The 24,137-nt window shown below is 45.8% G+C and overlaps 1 protein-coding gene across 5 annotated transcripts in view; it reads left to right on the top strand.

Moving 5' to 3' along the window:
* Nucleotides 1-24,137, top strand: part of SMARCC1 (SWI/SNF related BAF chromatin remodeling complex subunit C1) — an 845,345-nt gene that overhangs the window by 606,333 nt on the left and 214,875 nt on the right. For all 5 annotated transcript variants that reach the window (XM_069210868.1, XM_069210871.1, XM_069210870.1 and 2 more), the window contains exon 23: nt 23,501-23,615. In XM_069210868.1, the coding sequence (XP_069066969.1) occupies nt 23,501-23,615 (115 nt within the window). The remainder of the gene's footprint in view (nt 1-23,500; nt 23,616-24,137) is intronic.

Raw genomic sequence — 24,137 nt, forward strand, 5'->3', positions numbered from 1 at the left:
GTCGTCCCTCACTCCCTTCCCACTCTGCTTTTTGCCCCCTACGTGGCTACATACCTAGGTGAAGCCAGTGGTCTGGATACCCCACCAGATACTGGCATGCTCATTCCCACTACCGTGGCTAATGAGGAGGGAGCTTCATATGCAATAGTGGTGCAGCTACCATGCAGTGCATGCTGTCCAGCCTCTGCGTGGGTGGGTATGTGGGCTCCACCGTCCTCTTGGATCAGAGAACCAACTGTCTGGTTGCCTCCTAACCTTCCTAGTCTGACTCTCCCCTACCAGGGACTACTCAGAGGCAGGATTCGCCATCACATGCTCTGCTGGCAATCCTTCACGTCAGACAGGTGGGTTTTGCAGATAGCCCGAAGGAGCTACTCCCTCCATCCATGCCACCATCCTACGATCGAATGACAGAGGATCACTTGCCACTTCTTCAAGAGGAAATTACATCTCTCTTGGCCAAGGGAGCCATAGAGAGCGTTCCTGTGCCAGAAGTAGGTGGTGGTTGCTATTTCTGCTACTTTCTGGTATCCAAACTGGGTCTGCAGGCCTGCCATTGCAGCCTGCGTGAAATGGTGCATTCACCCTTTCACTACCAATATAAGGCTTACCTTATATCCTGGTTGCTGCACTTAGATACTGTAAGTTACCCCTCTCTTAGGCTCTTCAGCCCAAGTGCCGGGTGCATGTCCTGAAGTGTGTGAGGGTACTCTTGCATGAGCAGGGTTCCCCTACAAACCCCAGACTCCATTTCTTGGGCTTTGTAAGTGTAGAGAAGCCATTTTAAGGTGTGTAGTGTGGACCCTGGTCAACACGAGTGGTACAGCTGCATAATGGCTTCTCCAAACCTATGCATGTTTGGTATCAAACATGTTGAAATCATGCAGCTACAACGATTCCATTGCTAGTTACATGATCCCCGGTACTCTGGGGGTTCCTTAGAGGATCGTCCACTTCTGCCTGTGCAACCTTACATGGTCCAGCTGCCAGCCCACACTGATGTCAACCCGAGACACTGGTCTGACCTCCTGCTGGTGTGCCTGGCTCAAGCATAGGAAGGCTGAACAAAGGATTTCCTGCAAGGGAGAGGTGTGACCAACTCCCCCTCTGTATTTGGTGTTTTAAGGGCTGGGGTGGGGTGGCCTCTGAGCACCACCAGAATTCTTTGAAGGGCACATTTGGTGCCCTCCTTGCATAAACAGGTTTGCACCAGTGCATGAACCCCCAGTTCCTGCTCTGGTGCAAAACCATGCAAAGGCAGGGGAGTGACCACCCCCTGTCCACCTCCTCCCGTAGGGAGGTGCACAGAGCTCTGCAAGGTGGCCGGTTGATTATGCCATCTTGGAAACAAGGTAGTCAGAGGCCCCTGGGAGCATCTGACTGATCAGGCCAGGTAGATGACGTTCCTGACCCACTTTGATAGGTGGGTCACTACAGAGTGACCAACCCCCTTTTAGGGTTACTTAAGGGCTCGTCCAAGGGTGGGTTCTCAGATTCGTGAAGCAAGACCACAGGAGCTCTCTGCAAGACATCCTTTGCTCCTGGCCTCCGGAACGGCTGCTGGTCTGCTTCTGGAACTGAAACAAGACTGTATCCAGTTGAGAGGGCTCCCGCTGCAACACTGTTTCTCCAGCTCCTGCAAGATTTCTGTAACCTCCGTGGCTGTGCATCCTTCAGGATCACAAAGAGACTGCATCTATGAAGCAAGAAGGAATCTCCCTTGGAGTGAAGGAGTCACTCCCTTGAATCCGCAGGCACCTCAAAACAATGACCAGCTGGTGGATCCTGCTGTCCCACTGACAACGAAAAGGCTCTGCTCACAGGTAGTGGCTCTGGTGGTGGTTCTGTAGTTCTCTCTGGGTCCCCCTTCTCTTCTGACCAACTTGGGAGATGGTGAGCCCTTGATGCAGCCACTTTAAAGGAACCCCTGTGCACCACAACTGTTGCTCTTGCCAGCGCTTGTTGGCTCTTCCTAGAGGTCGTCAGGCTCCAAGAAGCCCCGTCCTCCAGCACAGTGCAACTCAAAGATCAGCTTCTACTTTGCAGCTCCTACTGTTTTGTTGTGCCGCTGAGGCGTCCCTGCGACTTCCTGTGCCAGCTGCCAGTGGTTCTCTGGTGGGGGCTCCTCCAACTCCGCCTGGCTTTCCTCCCTGCTGAAGGCCTGCCCTGACTCTTCCAACAGTGGAGTCACTAGGATCTTGCTTGTCCTTAAAAACCTACAGTCTTCCTTTCAACAACTATTAGCATTTGCCAAGGCTTATTGGTGGCCATGCTGGCAACTGACCTTCCTCCAATCGGTGACCGACGTGAGATAGCTCGTGGGTTACTCCAAGCATCTCCTGCATCCCCTGGACTACGTAGATGGACTTCTTCCTTCACCGTCCTGCTGGAACTTCATCTTTAAGAGGGTGGGCATTGCTACCTGCACTGTATGGACATCTCTGAGTGGTTTTTCTCCACATCCAGAATCCACCTTTGGGTTCCACCGACCTGGTCCATGGGTCACAACAGCAGCTGGACAACTGAGGCTTCAATTGACTCCAACAAGGGTTTCCACTGCCACTTCACCCCTGTGTACCTGGGCTCCTTGGTGTCGGTACTCCAGTCTTCCGGGTATTTATGGGTGTGGGCACTTTTCAACCTTCTTTGACCCAACTGGTTTCCACAGGGTCCACTGGGAAGGGTCCTGAATATATAAAAATCCAACTGCAATGGTTCTGTGTTAGTCTATGGGACACCCAGCTCAATAATCACTCTGCACCCGGGAGCTTGTGGGATTTCTAGTACTTAGCTCTGGTAATTTCCAACTTCCCCAGCCCCTGGGATTCTAATACACTTACCTTGGTTGGACACCTCCATTCTTATACCACTTTCTTAGTATATGGTCCCCCATCCCCGAAAAAAAAAAAAACTAGGGCTGCTTGTATTCCTGTGCTTTTCCTGTTTGTTATCAATTACTAAGGCTGTGTTCGTTTCAAGTTGGTCTCCTTAGGGGTGTGTCCTGTCATGGAATGCAAGACGCCTCCTGAATAGCTACTTTTCCCACCTTTCTAAGTGCCAGATGGACCTCTAAGGAAGGATTTGATTTGCATTCCACGGGCTGTAGGCTTCTTTGAAGACTCCTGCCTTGGAATGTAGATTTGGAGGTCATTATTTTGGGAGGGGTGTGAAAAAACCCCTGCCAGAGCAAGCTTTGTTTCTGACCTCCAGAGAGCAATGGGTGTTCGGGGGGGGGGGGGTCAAAATTGCATCTGTTGGTGGCAGGCAGCCTAGAACTAGTCAGTGAGTCCATCAGCAGTTGGTATGTTTCAGTGGGCACCTCTTTAATAAATCCAACTCTGGAATCGGTGAGGGTTTATTAATACGAGTTGTTTGATACCAAACATCCCTAGTTTTGGGGGTGTATCAGCTCTTGCCAATATACCCTCACCTGTAATATAATGCCTTAGTGCTTTAAGGTCTGCTGTAGGGGTGACTTAGAAATATCACAGGCAGTGTTTTAAGGGACATTGCACACAAGCTGTGTGCCATGTTGTGTTTTCACTTTTTGGATCTCCTCATCACGCAGCCTGCAATGGCAGTGTGCATGAGGTTGGTGCTGGGTCCCTAAAAGTGGCACATATTATGCTGCAGCTCTTTAAGACCCTCTATAGCACCTAAGTACCATATGTACTATTTACTAGGGACTTGCAGAGGTGCTAAAGTGCCTGCCCTCTTGGGATCAAGTGATCAGGTGTCTTATTTTGGGGGAGGAACACTGGCACTGGGGACCTGGTCAGGAAGAACCCAGTGCACTTCAGCCTAAGTTGCATGTAAAAGAAGGCACAAAAGGGCAGGGGGGTTACTCCAAATAGAACCTTGGCATGGTTACTCCCAAACTTTTTGCCTTTGCCGCTGCTATGTTTTGATGGAAAGTGTGCTGGGACCCTGCTAACCAAGCCCCAGCACCAGTGTTCTTTCCCTAACCTGTTTGTTTCCACAATTGGCACACCCTGGCATCCAGGTAAGTCCCTTGTAACTGGTACCTCTGGTACCAAGGGCCCTGATGCCAGGGAAGGTCTCTAAGGGCTGCAGCATGTCGTATGCTACCCTGGGGAACCCTCACTCAGCCCATGCACACTACCTCACAGTTTGTGTGTGCTGGTGGGGAGAAAAAGACTAAGTCAACGTGGCACTCCCCTCAGAGTGCCATGCCAACCTCACACTGCCTGTGGCATAGGTAAGTCACCCCTCTAGCAGGCCTTACAGCCCTAAGGCAGGGTGCACTATACCACAGGGAGGGCATATGTGCATGAGCACTATGCTCCTACAGTGTCTAAGCAAAACCTTAGACATTGTAAGTGCAGGGTAGCCAAAAGAGTATATGGTCTGGGAGTTTGTCAAACACAAACTCCACAGTTCCATAATGGCTACACTGAAAACTGGTAAGTTTGGTATCAAATTTCTCAGCACAGTAAATGCACACTGATGCCAGTGTGGAATTTATTGAAAAATGCACCCAGACGGCATCTTAGAGATGCCCCCTGGATACCAATTCGACTTCTAATTTGGTCAGCCTACACTAAAAGTCGGATTGGTATTCTGGGGGCATCTCTAAGAAGCCCTCTGGGTGTATGTTAAAATAAATTTCACACTGGCACAGTGTGCATTTATTGTGCTGAGAAGTTTGATACCAAACTTCCCAGATGTCAGTGTAGCCATTATGGAACTGTGGAGTTTGTGTTTGACAAACTCCCAGTCCACATACTCTAATGGCTACCCTGCACTTACAATGTCTAAGGTTTTGCTTAGACACTGTAGGGGCATAGTGTTCATGCACGTATGCCCTCACCTGTGGTATGGTGCACTCTGCCTTAGGGCTGAAAGGCCTTCTAGAGGGGTGACTTACCTATGCCACAGGCAGTGTGAGGTTGGCATGGCACTCTGAGGGGAGTGCCAGGTTGACTGTCTTTTTCTCCCCACCAGCACACACAAGCTGTGAGGCAGTGTGCATATGCTGAGTGAGGGGTCCCCCGGGTGGCATATTACATGCTGCAGCCCTTAGAGACCTTCCTTGGCATCAGAGCTTTTTGTACCAGGAGTACCAGTTGCAAGGGACCGATCTGAGTGCCAGGGCTGTGCCAATTGTGGAAGCAAAAGTACAGTTTAGGGAAAGCATACTGGTGCTGGGGCCTAGTTAGCAGGGTCCCAGCACACTTTCAATCAAAACCTAGCATCAGCAAAGGCAAAAGGTTAGGGGGTAACCATGCCAAGGAGGCATTTCCATACACCATGTAGTCAGAAACTCGTCTGGAAGTGGCAGGCTTGCACACACCGGTCAGCCTTGCACTAGAAGTTTGGCTAACATAGAGGGGGCATCTCTAAGGTGCATCCTGTGTGCATTTTTCAGTAAATCCCACACAGGCATCAGTGTGGGTTTATTGTGCTGAGAAGTTTGATACCAAACTTCCCAGTATTCAGTGTAGCCATTATGGTGCTGTGGAGTTCGTAATAACAAACTCCCAGACCATATGCTTAGTATGTCTACCCTGCACGTACAATGTCTAAGAATTGACTTAGACACTGTAGGGGCATAGTGCTCATGCAGCTATGCCCTCACCTGTGGTATAGTGCACCCTCCCTTAGGGGTATAAGGCCTGCTAGAGGGGTGACTTACCTATGCCACAGGCAGTGGTTTGTGGGCATGGCACTCTGAGGGGAGTGCCATGCCGACTGTCTTTTCTCCCCACTAGCACACCCAAGCTGCAAAGCAGTGTGCATGTACTGAGTGAGGGGTCCCTGAGGATGGCATAATACATGCTGCCGCCCTTAGGGACCGTCCCTGGCCACAGGGCCCTTTGTACCAGGGGTACCTTTTACAAGGGACTTAACTGTATGCCAGGGCTGTGCCAATTGTAAAAACAAAGGTACAGTTTTAGGGAAAGAACACTGGCGCTGGGGCCTGGTTAGCAGGATCCCAGCACACATCCAATCAAAGCTGGCATCAACACTAGGCAAAAAGTGGCTACTCACAGGGTCGCAGTCGCCGGGGAGTCCTCCCTGTAGTGTTTCTCTGCAGGTCGAGCCGGGGGCGTCGGGTGCAGAGTGCAAAGTCTCACGCTTCCGGCGGGAAACATGGAGTCCTTTTAAAGTTGTTTCTTTGTTGCAAAGTTGTTTCTTCTTTGGAGCAGAGCCGCTGTCCTCGGGAGTTCTTGGTCCTTTTAGATGCAGGGTAGTCCTCTGAGGCGTCAGAGGTCGCTGGACCCTATGGAACGCGTCGCTGTTGCAGTTTTTCTTGAAGTGGGGAGACTGGCCGGTAGGGCTGGGGCCAAAGCAGTTGGTGTCTCCGTCTTCTCTGCAGGGCTTTCAGGTCAGCAGTCCTTCTTTGTCTTCAGGTTGCAGGAATCTATCTTGCTAGGTTCTGGGAGCCCCTAAATACTCAATTAGTAGCCAGAGGGTGTCTGGGGGTACGGTGTGTGCAGTGTGTGGGTCTGTGTGGGTGGGGGTGGTATCTGGGGGTATGGTTTTGTGTGGTGTATCAGTTGTCCATAATCCAAAACAGAAGTCATAACTTCATATAGATTCCAGATGAAGATCCGAGCTTATCTCAAAAATTCCAATCGCGTTCCAGTCCTTCCAAAAATGTCCACTAATATGTTCGTCCGTCCGTCAACACGTGTTTCATCCGGGGGTACCCCTGGATTTCATCAGGACCCCCTACGATGGTGTATCCATAAGTACTGTTATTATTATGTCACATAACATTGTACCATTCTTGGTGTTTAATCTTCATGCAATTCTGAATTATACTTTTAACATAGTGGGAACCTAACCAAACCACATAACTAAGTCAAAGTTAAATAGTAAAACCATTCATACAAAATATCCAATTTATGATCCAGGTGAGCAAGACAGAATAATAATGAAATAATTATGAAATCTTTGAAAGCCACACCAGTGAGCAAACATATTAAGAAACATGACATCACATTGGTGACAATCCCCCACTGACTATCGAGCATAATCCATACGAAACCCAAATGTGGATACAAATACATATAGTACACCCTACCTTTCAAAAGTGCTCCAATTGTCTATATTATTGCTGTATCTCCCTATATTTTCTCATCAATCAAAGAACTCTGCTAAAATGAAATTGAATATTCCAATATCAAGTTCCCCAACTACTTAATTAAGAATATAATGCACCAGTGTCCTCATCTTGTAACTCACCACTTATTCAATCCTTTTGAATTGTTATTGGAATAAGTTTTCCGTTTTTAATATTTCCTATAGTAAACACATAAGGATATCTAATTAGCCCTTCTATATACAAAAGCATAATTAACAAAATGTGAACGTATTGTTATAAATGAGCCTTAGGGATATAGAATTTAACACCAAACTCACCTGCCAATAATACAGCTGATAGCGAGCGAGTGCGGACTTGTCCCCCCCCCCCAGTGTCCTACAAAACCGCCCTGGTCTGCCCTCCGAAGACGCAGGTACCTACCTGCTGGCAGACTGGAACCGAGGCACCCCCTTCTCCATTGAAGCCTATGCGTTTTGGGCACCACTTTGACATCTGCACCTGACCGGCTGGTGTGGTAACTTTTGGGTTGCCCTGAACCCCCAACGGTGGGCTACCTTGGACCCAACTTTGAACCCTGTAGGTGGTTTACTTACCTGCAAAACTAACAAACACTTACCTCCCCCAGGAACTGTTGAAAATTGCACTGTTTAGTTTTAAAATAGCTTATTGCCATTTTTGTAAAAACTGTACATGCTATTTTGCTGATTCAAAGTTCCTAAGTTACCTAAGTGAAATACCTTTCAATCGAAGTATTACTTGTAAATCTTGAACCTGTGGTTCTTAAAATAAACTAAGAAAATATATTTTTCTATACAAAAACCTATTGGCCTGGAATTGTCTTTGAGTGTGTGTTCCTCATTTATTGCCTGTGTGTACAACAAATGCTTAACACTACCCTCTGATAAGGCTACTGCTCGACCACACTACCACAAAATAGAGCATTAGAATTATCTCTTTTTGCCACTATCTTACCTCTAAGGGGAACCCTGGGACTCTGTGCATGCTATTTCTTACTAGTACATACAGAGCCAACTTCCTACAGATGTCCACAGGTTGGGGTTCAAGTTAACCTCAAACACCCACCACCAGCCACACAGGACTGGCCGGGTGCAGAGGTCAAAGTTGATGCAAGATTTAAAATGGGCTCCTATGGGCCACCTGGACACAGGCCTTGGGTGTCTGGTGCAGAGTGGGCATGACTCGCGGATCTGGGGTAGTTCTGAAGTCATTGGAGTTTCTTGTGGACAGGGCTGCTGTCCTTGGGAGATCTTTGCCTCGCGTGGGCATGCAGTCCTCATGGGGTTTTGAAGAGGGTGCTGGTCCTGCAGGATGCGTCACTTTTTTGTAGGCAGGGCTTCAGAAGCAGGAGACAGGCCAGTAGGGCTGGAGCCAAATCAGTTGGTGTCTTCAGTCTTCTCTGTTGGGGGTCAGCTTAGTAGTTCTTCATCTTTCCTCTTGTCTTCTTGAGGTCGCCAGGCATCTGATGAGCTAGGTTTAGGGGAGCCCTTCAATCCTGGATTTAGCGGTGTTACAGGCGTCGGAGGGCAGTAGCCAATGGCTACTGTCCCGGAGTGTGACTAATCCCTTCTGGTGTCCACTCCCTTTGGGGATGGGGACACAGACTTAACCGTATTGGTCGCTGTCCTCCAAACCAAGATGGAGGATTCTGCCAAGAGAGGGTCATTTTGGCTCTGGACACCTTAGGGGTGGTCCTAGCTGAAGTGGTCACTCCTCCTTGTTTTTCTTAATTTTCCAGCTGGACTTGCCGTCAAAAGTTGGGCGTTGCCTCATGGGCGGACATCTCCACTAGCTGGAGTGCCGTGGGGCACTTTAACCGGAGGTCTGAGCCTTTGAGGCTCACCGCCAGGTGTTCCATTTCCTGCAGGGGGGAGGTGTCAAGTACCTCCTCCCAGTGCAGGCTTTGTTTCTGTCCTCCGAGATCACAAATGCTCTCGCCAAATGAGGTCAAAAATTTGTCTGGAAGTGGCAGGCTGGCACAGACCAGTCAATCCTGCACCAGAAGTTTGGCTAAAATACAAGTGGCATCTCTAAGATGTGTACTTTTCAATAAATCCAGCACTAGCATCGGTGTGGGTTTATTGTGCTGAGAAGTTTGATACCAAACTTCCCAGACTTCACTGAAGCCATCATGGAGCTGCGGAGTTCGTAATGACAAACTCCCAGCCCATGCACTCAATATGGCCACACTGCACTTACAATGTCTAAGAATGGACTTAGACACCGTAGGCGCATATTGCTCATGCAGCTATGCCCTCACCTGTGGTATAGTGCACCCTGCGTTAGGGCTGTGTGGCGTTTTAGAAGGGTGATTTACCTATGCAGAGGCAGTGGCTTGTGGGCGTAGCACCCTGAGGGGAGTGCCATGTCGACTTCGTAATTTTCTCCCTTCCAGCACACACAGGCCGCAATGGCAGTGTGCTTGTGCTTGGTGAGGTGTCCACTAGGGTGGCACAATACATGCTGCAGCCCTTGGGGACCTTCCTTGGCCACAGAGCCCCTGTTACCATTGGTACCTTTTACAGGGATTTAGCTTTGTACCAGGGGGGGTGCCAATAGTGGGAACAATGGTACAGTTTTGAGAAAGAACACTGGTGCTGGGGCCGCGGTCAGCAGGACCCCAGCATGCTCTGTCAAGTCAGGATCAATATCGGGCAAAAAATGGAGGGTGACCATGCCAAAAGGGGCACTTTCCTACAGTAGGTTTTTCAGGGGGTACCAAGAAGGTGCCCTCTGAGTGCATATATTAATAAATCCATCTCTGGAATCAGTGTGTGTTTACTAATATGAGATGTTTGATACCAAAGATCCCTGGTTTCAATGAAGCCTTCATCTACCTGGGGAACTCGTATTGACCAGTGGCCAGCACATGTACTTAACATGGCTTCCCTGATCACTTACTATGTCTAAGAATCGACAGGCTTAACAGGGGCATATCTGCTCTTGCAGATATGTCCGCACATGCAATATAATGCACCTTTCCTTAGGGCTGGAAGGCCTGCTGTAGGGGTGACAACATATTTCATGCAGTGTCAATAGTCATAGCACACAGGCTGTGTGCCACGTTGTGTTTTCACTTTTGTGTGCACCAAGACACAGAGCATGCAGTGGCAGTCTGCATAGCTAGATGAGAGGTACCTTAAGGTGGCACAATACACGCTACAGCCCTTAGGGAACCCTTGGTCCCTCTGGCCTTGGTACCTGGGGGTACCATTTACTAGGGACTTACGGGATGCCAAATATATTGCCAACTGGGGATCAATTGTACAGTTTTAGGGAAAGAGATCTTGCACTGGCGATATGGACAGCAGTACACTAGAGCATTTTCTGTCAAAATTGCATTGGATACCAGGCAAAAAGTGGGGGTGACCATGTCAAAAAAGGACACTTGACTACAAGGAGTAGTCGCAGCAAGACCCCTGTAAAGTGCATCTCATCCACAGCATTCTTTGAGCATCTTCAGCAACCTTTTTGTCTATGCATCAAAAAGCACTTCTGTAGGAAAGCCCTGCAAAGGACAAAAGTGCCTGGAGCTGACTGAATACTGCTGCTGTGAAAGTACGCTATTTACTATACCTTGTACATTCTATATCTCCGAAAGCCTCCAGTTGATCTTGTTTGTTGTGGTGTCTAAATAAAAAATCCATAGAAATATAATCCGTTTTTACAAATTGGTGTCAGTTCCTTTGGTGTCTTGTCTCAGAACCACACAGTATAATACACCCCATTTCCTTACAGCTAGTGTTTTCCTCCCTCTGTCCCAGACGCCAACTTGTTGTCAGAGTCACCAGATCCTCGGGGTCTTTGCACGTTCCCAACACTTCCACCACAAGACAGCTCCAATACTATGATTAGAATTGTCACAGAGTTTAAGGGAGTCCAAGTGGGGAAAAGGGGATGAGGAAGGGAACAGCAGGGAAGGAGACCTGTAGCAAGCAAAAAGGTTAAAACACACAATATCAAGATTATATCATATTAATCAGTACTAGGCTATGACTCGAAGTTCGTTTGTGGAGAGAGGGGCGGCAGCAGGACGATACAGGGCAGGAGCCCTTTAAATTTGAAAGCCTCGTGCTCCCGCTTCGCGGGAAGTGCGCCTGTTTGGAGGAGGTGCGGCAGCACCAATCAAGGGCAGGAGCCCTTTAAAACTGAGCTCCTGCGGGAAGCTCGTTTGTGGAGAGAGGGGCGGCAGCAGGATGATACAGGGCAGGAGCCCTTTAAATTTGAAAGCTTCGCGGGAAGCGCGCCTGTTTGGAGGAGGGGCGGCAGCACCAATCAAGGGCAGGAGCCCTTTAAAACTGAGCTTGTGCTCCCGTTCCGCGGGACGCGCCCGGGCAAAGCCCGGGCCAAGGGCGCACCCGTCCTGCGCCTGGCAGAGGCTGGACTGGGCCACCCCCCTGACATTTGTTTTCTTTCTTTCTCTGCAATTATAGCTCTGGACACCTATACAGGGTAAGGACGCGCTCTCCACCAGGTTGTCCCCCCTGTGGACTTTACGACCCATTGTGCTTCAGGGCCGCAAGGAGACGCTAAAGGACCCTGAGCAACAGCTGGTGTCGGTCCCATGGGTGGGGCAGGAACCTTCTTATAACCCCTTCGCGCCGCCGCAGGGCGCCCCCTAAAGCCCAGAAGAGACTGGGCAGAGCACTCCCTGTCGATATCCGGTTTAGAGATTTGCATATATTTTGCTGTGACTAGTAAAGAGTGTCCACTATAGTAACCCCACATATATAATGGGGAAAAGAAAGCAAAATCAAACAGGGAACGGTAACAACACAAAAACCCAGAGAAGTACTAACACGATTACTAATTATCTTACAGATGCAATGGGGAAAATTAATGAAGAAATTATTAACGCTGAAGCACGATTAGTGGCGACAAAAAATGTCCTACAGGAGGCCATCACCGAAGTGAGCACGGAGGCTGTAGATTTAATTTCAGAATTAAAATCGCCAAAGAAAAAAAACACTGGGGTGGATCCTAGATTTTTTCTAGGCCCTTTACTACCCACAGATACTATAGAAGTAACTGATCCATCAAATAGTGTAGAGGATCAAATTTCTCCACCACCCAAGAAAAAAAAAGAAGTAGCCAGATCACTAAACCTAAGCCTACGTTACCACCCCCACAATCCCCTAAGGGTAGTAAAATAACCACTGAAATGTATGGGGGTCATACAGTAGTAACATTATCAGATAACGATGGTCCCCTACAAAAATGTATGGAAACCCTATTCAAGAAATTGCATGGCAAGTTAGATCACATAGAATCAAAAGTATTGTTAGAATTCAAGGAGATAAAGGAATGCATAATTAAGATAGAAGTAAGTGTTAATTCAATGACTGAAGCTGAAGCTGGTAGTGACACTATATTAAATGAGAGTCAAGCGTCCGTAGATTTAAGGAACAGCACAATGACAGGGAAAGTAGATTCTAATAAAAGAAGTAAGGAACACCAGCACCCCACTCAGGAAGAAATTCCCCAGTCAAGGGTACCTATGATCAATCAAAGGGAACAATTGGATAGAAATCATAGGTGCCAGTCTTTGAGTAGAAATAGACCTGCGAAAGAGGTGCTACAATTACCGCCAGATGCTACTCCATACACAATCATTCTTAAGAATGTTCCCAAACTGGGACCAAATACTGTCGAGACCTGGCCAGATTTAAGTAACAAAGTAGTACATTGGATGTCAGAGAATATATGTACACCGGATAATCTGATTCGTGAAATTTTATATGCAAGGAGGGTTGATTGGGTGGGTCATTTGGAGGAAGAAGAGGGAGACTGCATTGTGGTCAATTTTCACAATCCTCGCTTTGTGGGTCAATTACTAGTGGATTTGGATATAAGACATCGAACTGGTAAAAACCTGAGAAGGGAGATTATGGCTGTCCCATTAGGATATTTCTATAGAATGATGAATATCTCAGGTACAAGAGACATAGGGGCTACAAGGAATATACCCAGTAATCTGGTCAGGCATAACAAACTAGAATACTCCTCTCGCTTCACTCCCCTGAGTAACATGGAGGATTTGGACTGACAACAGGAGGACATGAGTAGAAAAGAGATTTTGCTATCAGACAAATTACAACCTAACACTGTAATGCCTAAACTAAAATCTTTAAACCATAATGATGATGTTGAGTCAGACGGGAGGTCCCGAGCAAGAGACACAATTATACTCTAGTCGTGGAATATAGCTGGAAAAAAAAAGAAAATGGTTGAGAAGGAATGGCAGCTTATAATAAGATCATCACTTATAATCTGTCTACAAGAGACATGGCATACGGGATCCTTATCTATTGAAGGTTATACTATATTCTCCACACCCTTCTGCCTCAGCCAGTGGTAGGGCAAAGGGAGGATTAGCAATACTGATATCAACATTGGTACTGTATACATTGGTGAAATCCTCCCTTGATTCCCCTTACTATCAGTTCTTATATTTTCGGATAGATGGAATGTTAGGAATTGTATTAATAAACTATTACAATAATAAATTTGATGGCACCAACAGAGTAGTGGCATTGACCCTCCAGGATGATCTACAGATCTTTGTAAACAACATAACTTCCAGTTATACAATAATATGGGCTGGAGATTTTAATATTTGGACATGCCAGAACACCATAGGAAAGACATGTCGATTTATTGACGATGAGGGAAGCGCCCAATCGCACTTTTTGCACAATAATTACGGAACTGTACTGAATGAAATATTATCTAGATATGATTTAGAATTGATAGAACAAGATGGGCTTAATGGAATGAAGCTTCCATCGTTTATAGGAAGAGGACATTTTTCATTAATCGACCATATATTAATTTCCAAGAGTAACATAGATATGGTCGAATCTCTGAAGATTGAGCCAACCACCTACAGTGATCATCACCCATTGTTACTTACCATGAAATTAGCTAGACCCTTTAATATAGGTGAACGATTAGCAACTAATATAGGAATAAGAAGGGAAAATGGAATTGTAATCAAATGGACTGGGGTAAATGAAATAGATGTGATGAAAAAAGTTGTGACACAACACCGTCAAGAATTTTTTTATATGTACAGAATATAATCAAAAGCCAAACGAGATTTTAGGATCTTTTAACCAGCTTAGAAACGCCATCGCAGGAAGCTTAGTGAGAACATTGGGGAATAAAGAGAGAGGAAAAGTGGGGTGGTTCAATCATAATTGTTCATTAGCAAGCCAGGAATTAAAACAGGCCCTGCAGACTCGACCAAGAAATAGGGAAGAAGTAACCATTAAACGAGCGAGATACAAACATGCACTTATGACCAGGAAGGCACAACTGAGAACTAGGGCATGGGCTAATCTTGAGCAAGCAACGATACTAAGAGACAGTACTCTATTTTGGAAAACTATTAACCAACCATTTCTAAAAAATAATGATGCTCTTGAAATAACAGTACACGTTCCATCATTAGAATGGCTTCCTCATTTTGGCTCAATCTTCAATCCAGATAATCTGACCATTTGCTCTTCGAATACTGGGATAATTGAGATCAAGCCACCTTTCTTGAAACCAGTTAGTTTAGGGGAAGTGAAATATGCCATAGGAAGATGTTTGAAAGGGAAGGCACAAGGCCCTGATGGGGTGCCAATAGATGCCTGATTGACATACGTCGACCTATGGTGCCCTATTTTGACCCACGTTTTTACGAGTGCGACAAAGGGATATATTTTAACATCATGGACCGAAAGTATATTTGTCCCTATTTTCAAAAAGGGAGATAGAGGCGACCCCAAATGTTATCGACCAATTTCACTTTTAGATTCCTCTGTCAAATTGCTGGGAAGACTAGAGCTATGGTTAACCAACAATCATATACTCTCAGGGGCTCAATTGGGATTTAGACCTGGGGTTGGCACTCTTGAACAATGTTTAAATCTTAATTTAATAATAAGTAAATATACAATAGCAAGGAAGGGCCATATGTTCCTTTGTTTCGCAGATCTTAGCAGTGCTTTTGACTTGGTGAACCATGCAAAGCTGTGGAAAGTCCTAATAGATATGGGTGCGCCCTCAGATATAATAAGCTTTTTGGCGCAACTATATAACCATCTAACAGCGAGGGTGAGATATGGAAGAAATGGCAAGTGTACCCTAGTTTTTAGGATAGGGAGAGGAATACGTCAGGGTTGTGTTCTGGCGCCCCTTTTATTTTCCCGTTATATAAATGGAGTAGATGCCCATCTAAAAGATATAGGAATTGATACCCCTAAAATAGTAGAATGTTCTATCCCAGTCCTCTTATATGCAGATGATGCAGTATTGCTGTCACGAACAGCAAATGGGTTGCAGCGGCTAATCGAGGGATTTGTGGAATTTCTGGAAGGAAGAGATATGCTGTTGAATATGAGTAAAACTGTTGTAATGACTTGTGGACAGGGAAAGGCCAGGAAGAAAACACATTTTATTTAGGGCCATAAATGTGAAGAGGTGAATGGATTTACATACTTGGGTATACAGTTTTCTAATATGGGTCACTGGAAACAACATCTAGAAATTATCAAGATGAAGTATATTAGGTGAACTGAGGCTGTTTTTAGATTTTCAAAACAAATTGGTAACAAACCCCTCAGGGAAATGTTGCAGATTTACAAAAGTAAATCAATTAGCAGCATTACGTATGGTTCTGCCCTTTGTGGTCTGATGCCTGAGATCCACTCACTACAAGTGCTAGAGAATACATTTCTCAGCAGACTACTTGCAGTCTCAAATACCTCCTCCACATTTATGGTACATAAGGAACTGGGCTGCCCTTATGTGGAAGATCGAATATATACTAATGCGTTGTTGGCCTGGCATGGCATCTGGTCTAAAGAAGGAACGCAATTACCCAAAAGATTATTAAAGATTGCCTCACATTGGAATATTGGGATAGAATCCTTTGGTTCATGCATTTAAGAGACTTGTTGAAAGGTATCAATCTAGCTCCAAATCTGGACAATCCATGTATTATCCTCCAATTTAGCAAGAGAGAATTGAAAAATCAACTAATGGCATGGAGGGATAGTGACAGAGAAAATAGAGAATGCAGGAAACCAACAGTTGCACTTTATATGACCGAAACTCGAGGTAATGCCAAACTACTTACTGACAGTTGCAAACATACAGGATAGATTTTATCTGACCTGAATGCGCTTTAGAACGTAGCACTTTTTGGTAGCTTTCCCAAAGATGAGGGTTTGGAGTAAAAACCTACCAAAGTGCCCCTGCGTATGACGATTCGCACAATCTACAATGCACTTTATTATATCTTGTAAGTTTTATCATGATATTAAGAAACATTTTTTAAAACCTTTATTTGTTATTAACAAACTATTTTATTGTAAAGAAGCTTTTAATTATTTATGTAAACTGGACACTAACGAGAAATGTGATGTAGTAGCAAAATGTATCCTATGTGCCATTGAACAAAGAAAAAAGTTGTCATATCTAGAAAATCTCCGGTACGAGAATGAATAATCGCCTAACTTGGTATTTTATTAATAATGTTTTTTTTTTTTTCTGGAAGTATTTTACTATATATTATTATATATTTTTCTTTTTAAGAGATTGTTTATCTTTTATGGAGTAACATCCGAATAAAGATTGATTTGAATTGAATTGACTCTAAGCATGGTCATTCTGAAAGAATATGTGACAGAACAACTAGGTCCTTAACAACTATAGCCTAAACCACTACTGCTAAACAACTAAAAAGCCTCTACAACTAAGTACTGAACAACTACTGTCTAAACAACAATTGTGCCTGAATAACAATTGCCTGAACAACTAATTTTAATATATATTCCAAACAACTAATAAACCATAAAAACCAAAAAGAAAACCTTACCTTAAAAAGAGTTGTTCAGGCAATTGTTATTCAGGCACAATTGTTGTTTAGACAGTAGTTGTTCAGTACTTAGTTGTAGAGACTTTTTAGTTGTTTAGTTGTTCAGGATGTTTCCCATTCTGAAAACATGGACAACCTAAGCATAGACTTAAATAACTAGGCTTCAAGATGACTGGATACCTGTGAGGGAATCAGGAAAGGTTAAATGCAACTTTCAAATTCAAGTATTATCTTTTGCATGAGGATCAGGAAATAATCTGAATGATTTCTAAACCATCATATGAATCGTGTTTTTAGGAACTTATTATGTACATACAACATCACATCTAGAACTCTAGCATTTCTGTTTTCTCAAAATTGCCGCAACATGAATTGCGCACATTGCAGATTTTCACAAAGGTTGTAAATACCATGGAATGATTGTGCACCATGAATAACATAAGTTAGTCTTGAGAAATAAATCATGCATCTTGCCGACTCCAAAGCCACCAAGTAAATGCCATGAAGGGGTAGCGCATAATGAACACCGTGATTTTAAACACAAGAAATGAATTGCGCGTATTGCCGATTCGAGCACCCCCAAGTAAATGCCATGAAATGGTAACATTTGCTGAATAGCATGAGTTCAACACAAGTAATGAATCCCACGTTCTGCCGATTCGGATGTCAGCCAATAAATGTCATGAAATGGTAACACACAATGAATATCATGAATTAAACACAAGAAAAGGAATCGCGTGACTTGCTGATTCGAAGACTACCTTATGAATGACAAGAAATGGTAGCGTACAAGGAATAACCTGAATCTAGGCACCGGGAAAGAATCGCGCCTCTTGCCGATTCGAATGTCACCATATGAATGTCAGGAAATGGTAGCGTACAATGAATAACATGAAATACACACAAGAAATGAATCACGCGTCTTGCAGATTCGAATGCCACCATGTAACTGTCAGGAAATGGTAGCGCACAATGAATATCAAGGGTTAAAGCACGAGGATATCGAATATTAACATGTGAATGCCAGAAAAACACAGAGCACATTCGCACACACAAGGTAAAATCTCTTAACATGAAAATTAGGCCCAACTCGGATGCCTTTGAAAACGGGATCAGGGGCCCAGCCCGACCTCCGTCTTACCGCCCTGATCAAGGATCACCAATTTAAATGAAGGGCAAAGGCCTGGAAGATCAAAGTAGGCCTCCGGAACAGGAGCTCAGGAAGTTGCTGCTGCTCTGCACCAGGACCTCTGAATAGTGAGCATGTGGAGCTGGGCTGGCTCCCTTTTATAGAGTCAGCCCAGCCCACCAACCACACCCAGGTATGCTGCAGGGAAAGCTTCTAGAAGGCCCTGGAAAGGGGACCACACCCTGACAGTCTGAAAGCCTGCAGCAGTACCTTGCATGTGAACAGTACTTATATGCATGCTGAACATAAGTCTTCAGGATTAAACTCTGCAATGCAAAAGGTTAAACAACATCATATCGGCATAATGCATAAATTATGTTAACTTGAAATTGTTAGGTTTTTGCATTCTAGTCGCCCGTAGAGCGTGTACTGCCCTGATGTTGACACTTGTCTACCTGAACATAGAAGCAGCACCCCTTACTTTTCACCACTTGCCTTCTGTGTAGGCTTCCCTTTTGAGCCCAGTACCTCATGTGGCTTCCGGCCTGGAGGAAGTATTACGTCCTTGAGTGGAAGCCCTCTTTTAGCTGTCCTGGAAGGCGTTGACACGTCTCCTGAGGCGGTCGGAAGGCTATCTCATGGCCAGTGCAAATGGCCACTGAACAACTTGGCAAAAGAAAGGCAACTTTATAAATGTTGCATCTAACAAAAATGTACATTAATTTTTAGCAACAAGCCTGGCTTAATGTAACGAGTTGTATGATACTTTAAAGTATCAACTTTTATAGTCCTTTTCAGAAGCTAGCATACCTGAGATGTTCACCATGTAACCCTGTACTTGCCAATGGGACTGCCAGTCTCTCTTCCAGTATAAATGGCAGTTGCCAAGTTTTTACTGCTAGCACATGGTAAACCAAAGTTCTACTTTTTTCATATGCTTCACCCTGCCTTAGTACTCGGTAGGCCTGCTGTAGGGGTGATGTATATATATTATAAAGGCAGGTTTGGGCTTTGCTTTTACTTTATTTGATAAAGTTGAATTAGCAGTTTGAAACTGCTCTACCAGACTGCAGTGGTAGTCTGGGAGGCTTGTTTTACCTTGTCATACTTATGGTAACACAACTAGTGTTGCAGTCCACAAGAGACACTTCAACTTACAGGTCCTAGTTGGTTTTATTGGCCTTTTTGTAGTTGCCAGATCAGCCTTCTTTGTTCATGCCACCTGTTGTGGCACGTTTCTTGAAAGGTTTGCAGCACATCTTTCCACCTTCCCTTTTAATATGTCCCAGTGGAATTTGAATTTGGTGTTGGCCTATCTGATTTATTCTCCTTTTGAGCCCTTGCATAGTTATTCTCTCAGACTTCTGATTCTTAAGACTGCCTTCTTGGTTGCCATTATATCGGCACTGTGGTGAGCAAGCTTTTGGCCCTTGCCGTTCTTCCACTGTATATCAACTTCCAAACTAACAAGCTAGTTATTTGGATGCGTGCCTCTTTTCTTCCAAAGATAGAAACTTCCTTTCACCTCAGTTGGCGAATCACCTTTCTGACTTTCTTTGCTGCCTGTCACCTCTCCATGGGGGGGCAGGAGGAACTCCAAAGCTTGGATTCCAAAGAGCTCTTAGTTTTTATATGAATCATACTGGTTTGACAGTTAGCTGTTTATTGGATTCCCTGGTGCAAGGAAGGGCACGGCGGTGAAGAAGAGGACCATCGATCGATCGATTGTACTCTGCACAACAATCCGCTATGCATTTATGAAATAGCCTCCGGAATGCTTGAGGGCTAACTCCACCAGAACCAAAGCAGAGACTTCAGTGTTGGCATGTGGGGGGTTCCTGTCCTCGACATATGCCAGGAGGCTATGTGGTTGTTGCCCATCCTTACATGAAGTACTAATGTCTGGGAAGTCAGGTCCGTCGAGGTGGGCATTGTGCCTCCTCAGTCCAGCAGCACTTCAATCACTACCTATGTCCATCTACATAATGGTAACTTCAAACCTGGGCACGTTTGATATCAAACTTGTCGGAGTCACACCCCAATGCTGTTGCAAGTATTGGAACTATGATTCCATGCTTTCTGGGGGCTTCTTAGAGGACCTCCAGTATTGCTACCACCAGTCTTACAGGGTTTTCTTGGCAGCCCACGCTGCTGCCACCCCTCAGAGAGGTTTCTGCCCTCCTGCTACTTGATCTGATCAAACCCAGGAAGGCAGAAAAAAGGATTTCCTTTGGGAGAGGGAGGTAACACTCTCTCCCTTTGGAAATAGGTGTGACTAGCTTAGGATGGGGTATCCTCCCCAAAGCCGCTTGTATGCCGTGAAGGGCACATTTGATGCCCTCGGTGCATAAACCAGTCCACACCTGTTCAGGGACCCCCAGTCCCTTTTCTGGCACGAAAATGGACAATTGAAAGGGGAGTGACCACTCCCCTGTCCACCACCCAAGGGGCGGTGCTCAGAGCTCCTCCAGAGGGTCCCTGGTTTCTGCCATCTTGTTTCCAAGGTTGGCAGGAAGGTCTCGGAGCAGCCAGTCCAGGCTGGTGAAGTCAGAGCCCCCTATTGATAGGTTCTTACCTGGTTATGTGACCAATCCCCCTTTCAGGGCTATTTAGGGTCTTCCTCCGGGGTGGGTCCTCAGATTCGGCATGCAAGACTCCAGCAGGATTCCTCTGCAACTTCCACTTCAACTTCTGGCCACTGGAACCGCGACTGGACCCTCCAGGAACCAACATCGCTGCAATCAGCAAAGAAGACTCTTTTGCAACTTTGCTTCCACGGCTCCTTCCAGATTTGCAACATTTCCCCAGCCCTGCATCCTTAGAAGACAGCAACTCTTCAGCCTGCACAAGAAGAAGAAGGAATCTCCCTTGAAGTGAAGCAGTCACTCCTCTGCAATCTCAGCCCCCTAAAGCAAGCAACAATCTTCTGTGTGGATCTCCCTTCATCTTGAGCTGCGTGGATCCTGCATCACAGGTGGTGGTTGGGAGTAGTCCCATTTTGTCCGCTATGCCAGCTGTCCAAGTTTGGTCGAGGCAAGCCTTTTGCCTTCCCATGCAGGAACGCAGGACAGAACCCACGTGCACCATGTCTCTTGCAGCTTCCAAGGGTTTTATGCATCTCCTCCAAGGGATCTTCAGGCGACGTGTAGCTCCAGCCCCCAGCACTCCTTCTTGCAAAGCACAGCCTCCTGCGGGGTTCTCCGGCGGCGCGGTATCCTCTTTTGTAGTGCTGCGTCGGCTCCTTCTGAAACTAGTGTGTCCCCGTCCTGTGGGTCTCCTCTGGGTGCTGCCTCTGTGATGCTGAGGGTCCTCTGTGATTTTCCCCTCCTGGGTTCAGTCCTCCTTGGCCTTGCTCGTCCCCGGCAGCACGACTTTTTCACTAACCGTGAGTTTGCCTTTTCCAAAGCTTGTTGGTGGAATTCCTGCACAGACACCGGACTGCAATGTTCACCCCAGCGTGGGACATCTTCTGCATCTATCAGGAACTCTTCTCCGGCTTCTGGGCTGCAGTGCTGACCTGTTCTTCATCACCGTCGGCCAACTCCTGCAAGTACTTCTGGGTGGGTAGTAGCTCCTACTCCTCCAGGACTCCATTGTGACTCTTGCTCCCCTCTCTCCACAGGTCTTCTTTATTCAGGAATCCACTGCTGATTTTCTTGCAGTCTTCTCTGGGTGTTGTCGTCTTCTTATTTTCCTCCTTTTGGGTGGTTGGGGGTCAATCCAGTGAATTACTCTTGCTTTCCTGGTCGCTGGGGGTGTTTTTACTTACCTATGTGGTTTTCTAGTGCCCTCAGCTCCCCTCTGCACATTCCACTTACCTAGATGAGGGTCCTGTGTTCGCATTCCAATTTTTTTGTATATTGTTTGTGCTCCCTCTAGGGTCACTATTGATTACTGCTGTTGTAACTGTGTTCTAATCTTTTCTATGCCTATTTCAGATCAGTAGTGTATATATTTAGTGTATTACTTACCTCCTACTGGAGGGTTGCCCTTCTAGTATTTTGTGGTATTGTGTTCCAATAATAAAGTACCTTTAGTTTTGTACAACTGAGTGTTTTCTTTCATGTGTGTAAGTGCTGTGTGACTACAGTGGCATTTCCTGAGCTTTGCATCTCTCCTATATAGGCCGTGGCTGGCTGCTCATCCACAGCTACCTCTAGAGAGCCTGGCTTCTAGACACTGTCTACACTTCACTAAGAGGGGATACCTGAACCTGGTAGAAGGTAGAAGTACCTTGTGTAACCACCACACACCAGTTCAGCTTCCTACACCTGAACACTAAAATTCCCGCCTGTTGTGGTGCCAAATGGCCCTGAGGCAGGGAAGTAGGCATCTCTCCTTTGAGTGAAGCCAGATATGCATACCAAGGGCAGTAGACTTCTTTGAGGGCCCCTGACCTGGAATGCAGATTTGCAGGGCCTCCTATTGAGTCGGAAGTGTAAACACCTCGCCCAGAGCAGGCTTTGTCTCTGACTGCTGAGACCAAAGGCTCTCACCACAGGGGAACATAATCTTGCCTGGTGGTGGCAAGCTGGCTAAAACTAGTCAGTCCCCACATGGATAGCTAGTACATTTTCAGGAGGCACTTCTAAGGTGCCCTCTGGGTGCATGTACTAATGAATCCATCACTGGCATCAGTGAGGATTTATTAATATGAGATGTTTCATACCAAACATCCCTATATTTAATGAAGCCATCATGTAGCTGGGGAACTAGTATTGACCAGTGCCCAGCACTTGAAATGGCTTCCCTGCTCATTCGCTATGTCTAAGAATTGACAAAGGCAAAAGCAGGTTCATAGTCGCTCATGCAGATACCTCCTCACATGCAATATACTACACCCTGCCTTAGGGCTGGAAAACCTGCTGTAGGGGTGACTAACATATATTGCTTGCAATGGTAGGGGACACTGCACCCAGGCTGTGTGCTGTCGTTTATTCCCTTTTAGCTGCAGCAAGACACGCAGACTGCAGTGGCACTTTGTGGGTGCTAGGTGAGGGGTCCCTGAGGGTGACGGAATATATGCCGAAGCCCTTGTTGACCCTATTTGGTACCCAAACCCTAGGTACAAGGAGCACCATTTACTAGGGGCTTACAGGGGGACCAAAGGTATTGCCAACTGGGGGAACAGTTGCAGTTTCAGAGAATGAGATCTGGCACTGGGGGCCTAGTTAGCAGGAACCCAGTGCACTTTCAGTCAAAATTGTGTTGAATACTAGGCAAAAAGTGGGGATGACATGTCAAAAAGGGGCACTTTCCTACAGCAGTTCATTCACAAGGTGAGTTTTCTGCGGGTAGATAGAATAGCCACCAGAAAGAATGTTACCGAAGGTAAGTAACTTGTTCAATACTGGTGTTAATTATCTGTCATTTTATAAAACAGTTAAGTTTAACAGATTTCCCTGTTTCACAGACTGAAATTAAAGGGGAAAGAGATACCCAAACGGATTGCGCTGAAAGAGCAATGGATGGAGCAAATGAAAACCGTACAGAGAAGGAAGAGGGAGAAATGTCTGAAAGTAAAACAGGTACGGAGGCAAGTGTAATGAGTATGTATTGACAAGGGAAATATTTATTTAGATCAGTTAAATAGAAGCATGAATGTAGACGAGTTGCTGGTTTAGCGTTTTGTTCTGCAGTGTGATTCCAGGTTTGGCTCAAACCCCAACACTTTAAAATGGTTGCTATGTGACAAAAGTGCGGAGTTGTTATTCTAGCACAAACCTATGAATATGGAGCATTGTCAGATTTTAACAGTCTCTTTACTTAATTAGCAAAGCCGAAAATGTGAAAGTTGCCAATTTGTAGCATGTGCTGCTGTATATCCCCTGCTATGTTTACTCCTACAATCTAGTGTTGGTCTTGGAATATTACACATTTTTTGTCTTTGTAGAACTGCTTTTGATTTCAAGGTGACTCTTAATACTCACGCCAAAACCCACAGTGCAACAGGAGACAGACGCCATCCTGGATTGCTTTTTTTTCTGCCATTGGTTTTAGTCTTGAGAGTCCAATAAACCTGTACCTCGTGATTTTGTCTCCACCGAAGG

Source organism: Pleurodeles waltl, chromosome 10 (assembly GCF_031143425.1).
Source record: "Pleurodeles waltl isolate 20211129_DDA chromosome 10, aPleWal1.hap1.20221129, whole genome shotgun sequence".
NCBI classification, from domain to species: Eukaryota; Metazoa; Chordata; class Amphibia; order Caudata; family Salamandridae; genus Pleurodeles; species Pleurodeles waltl.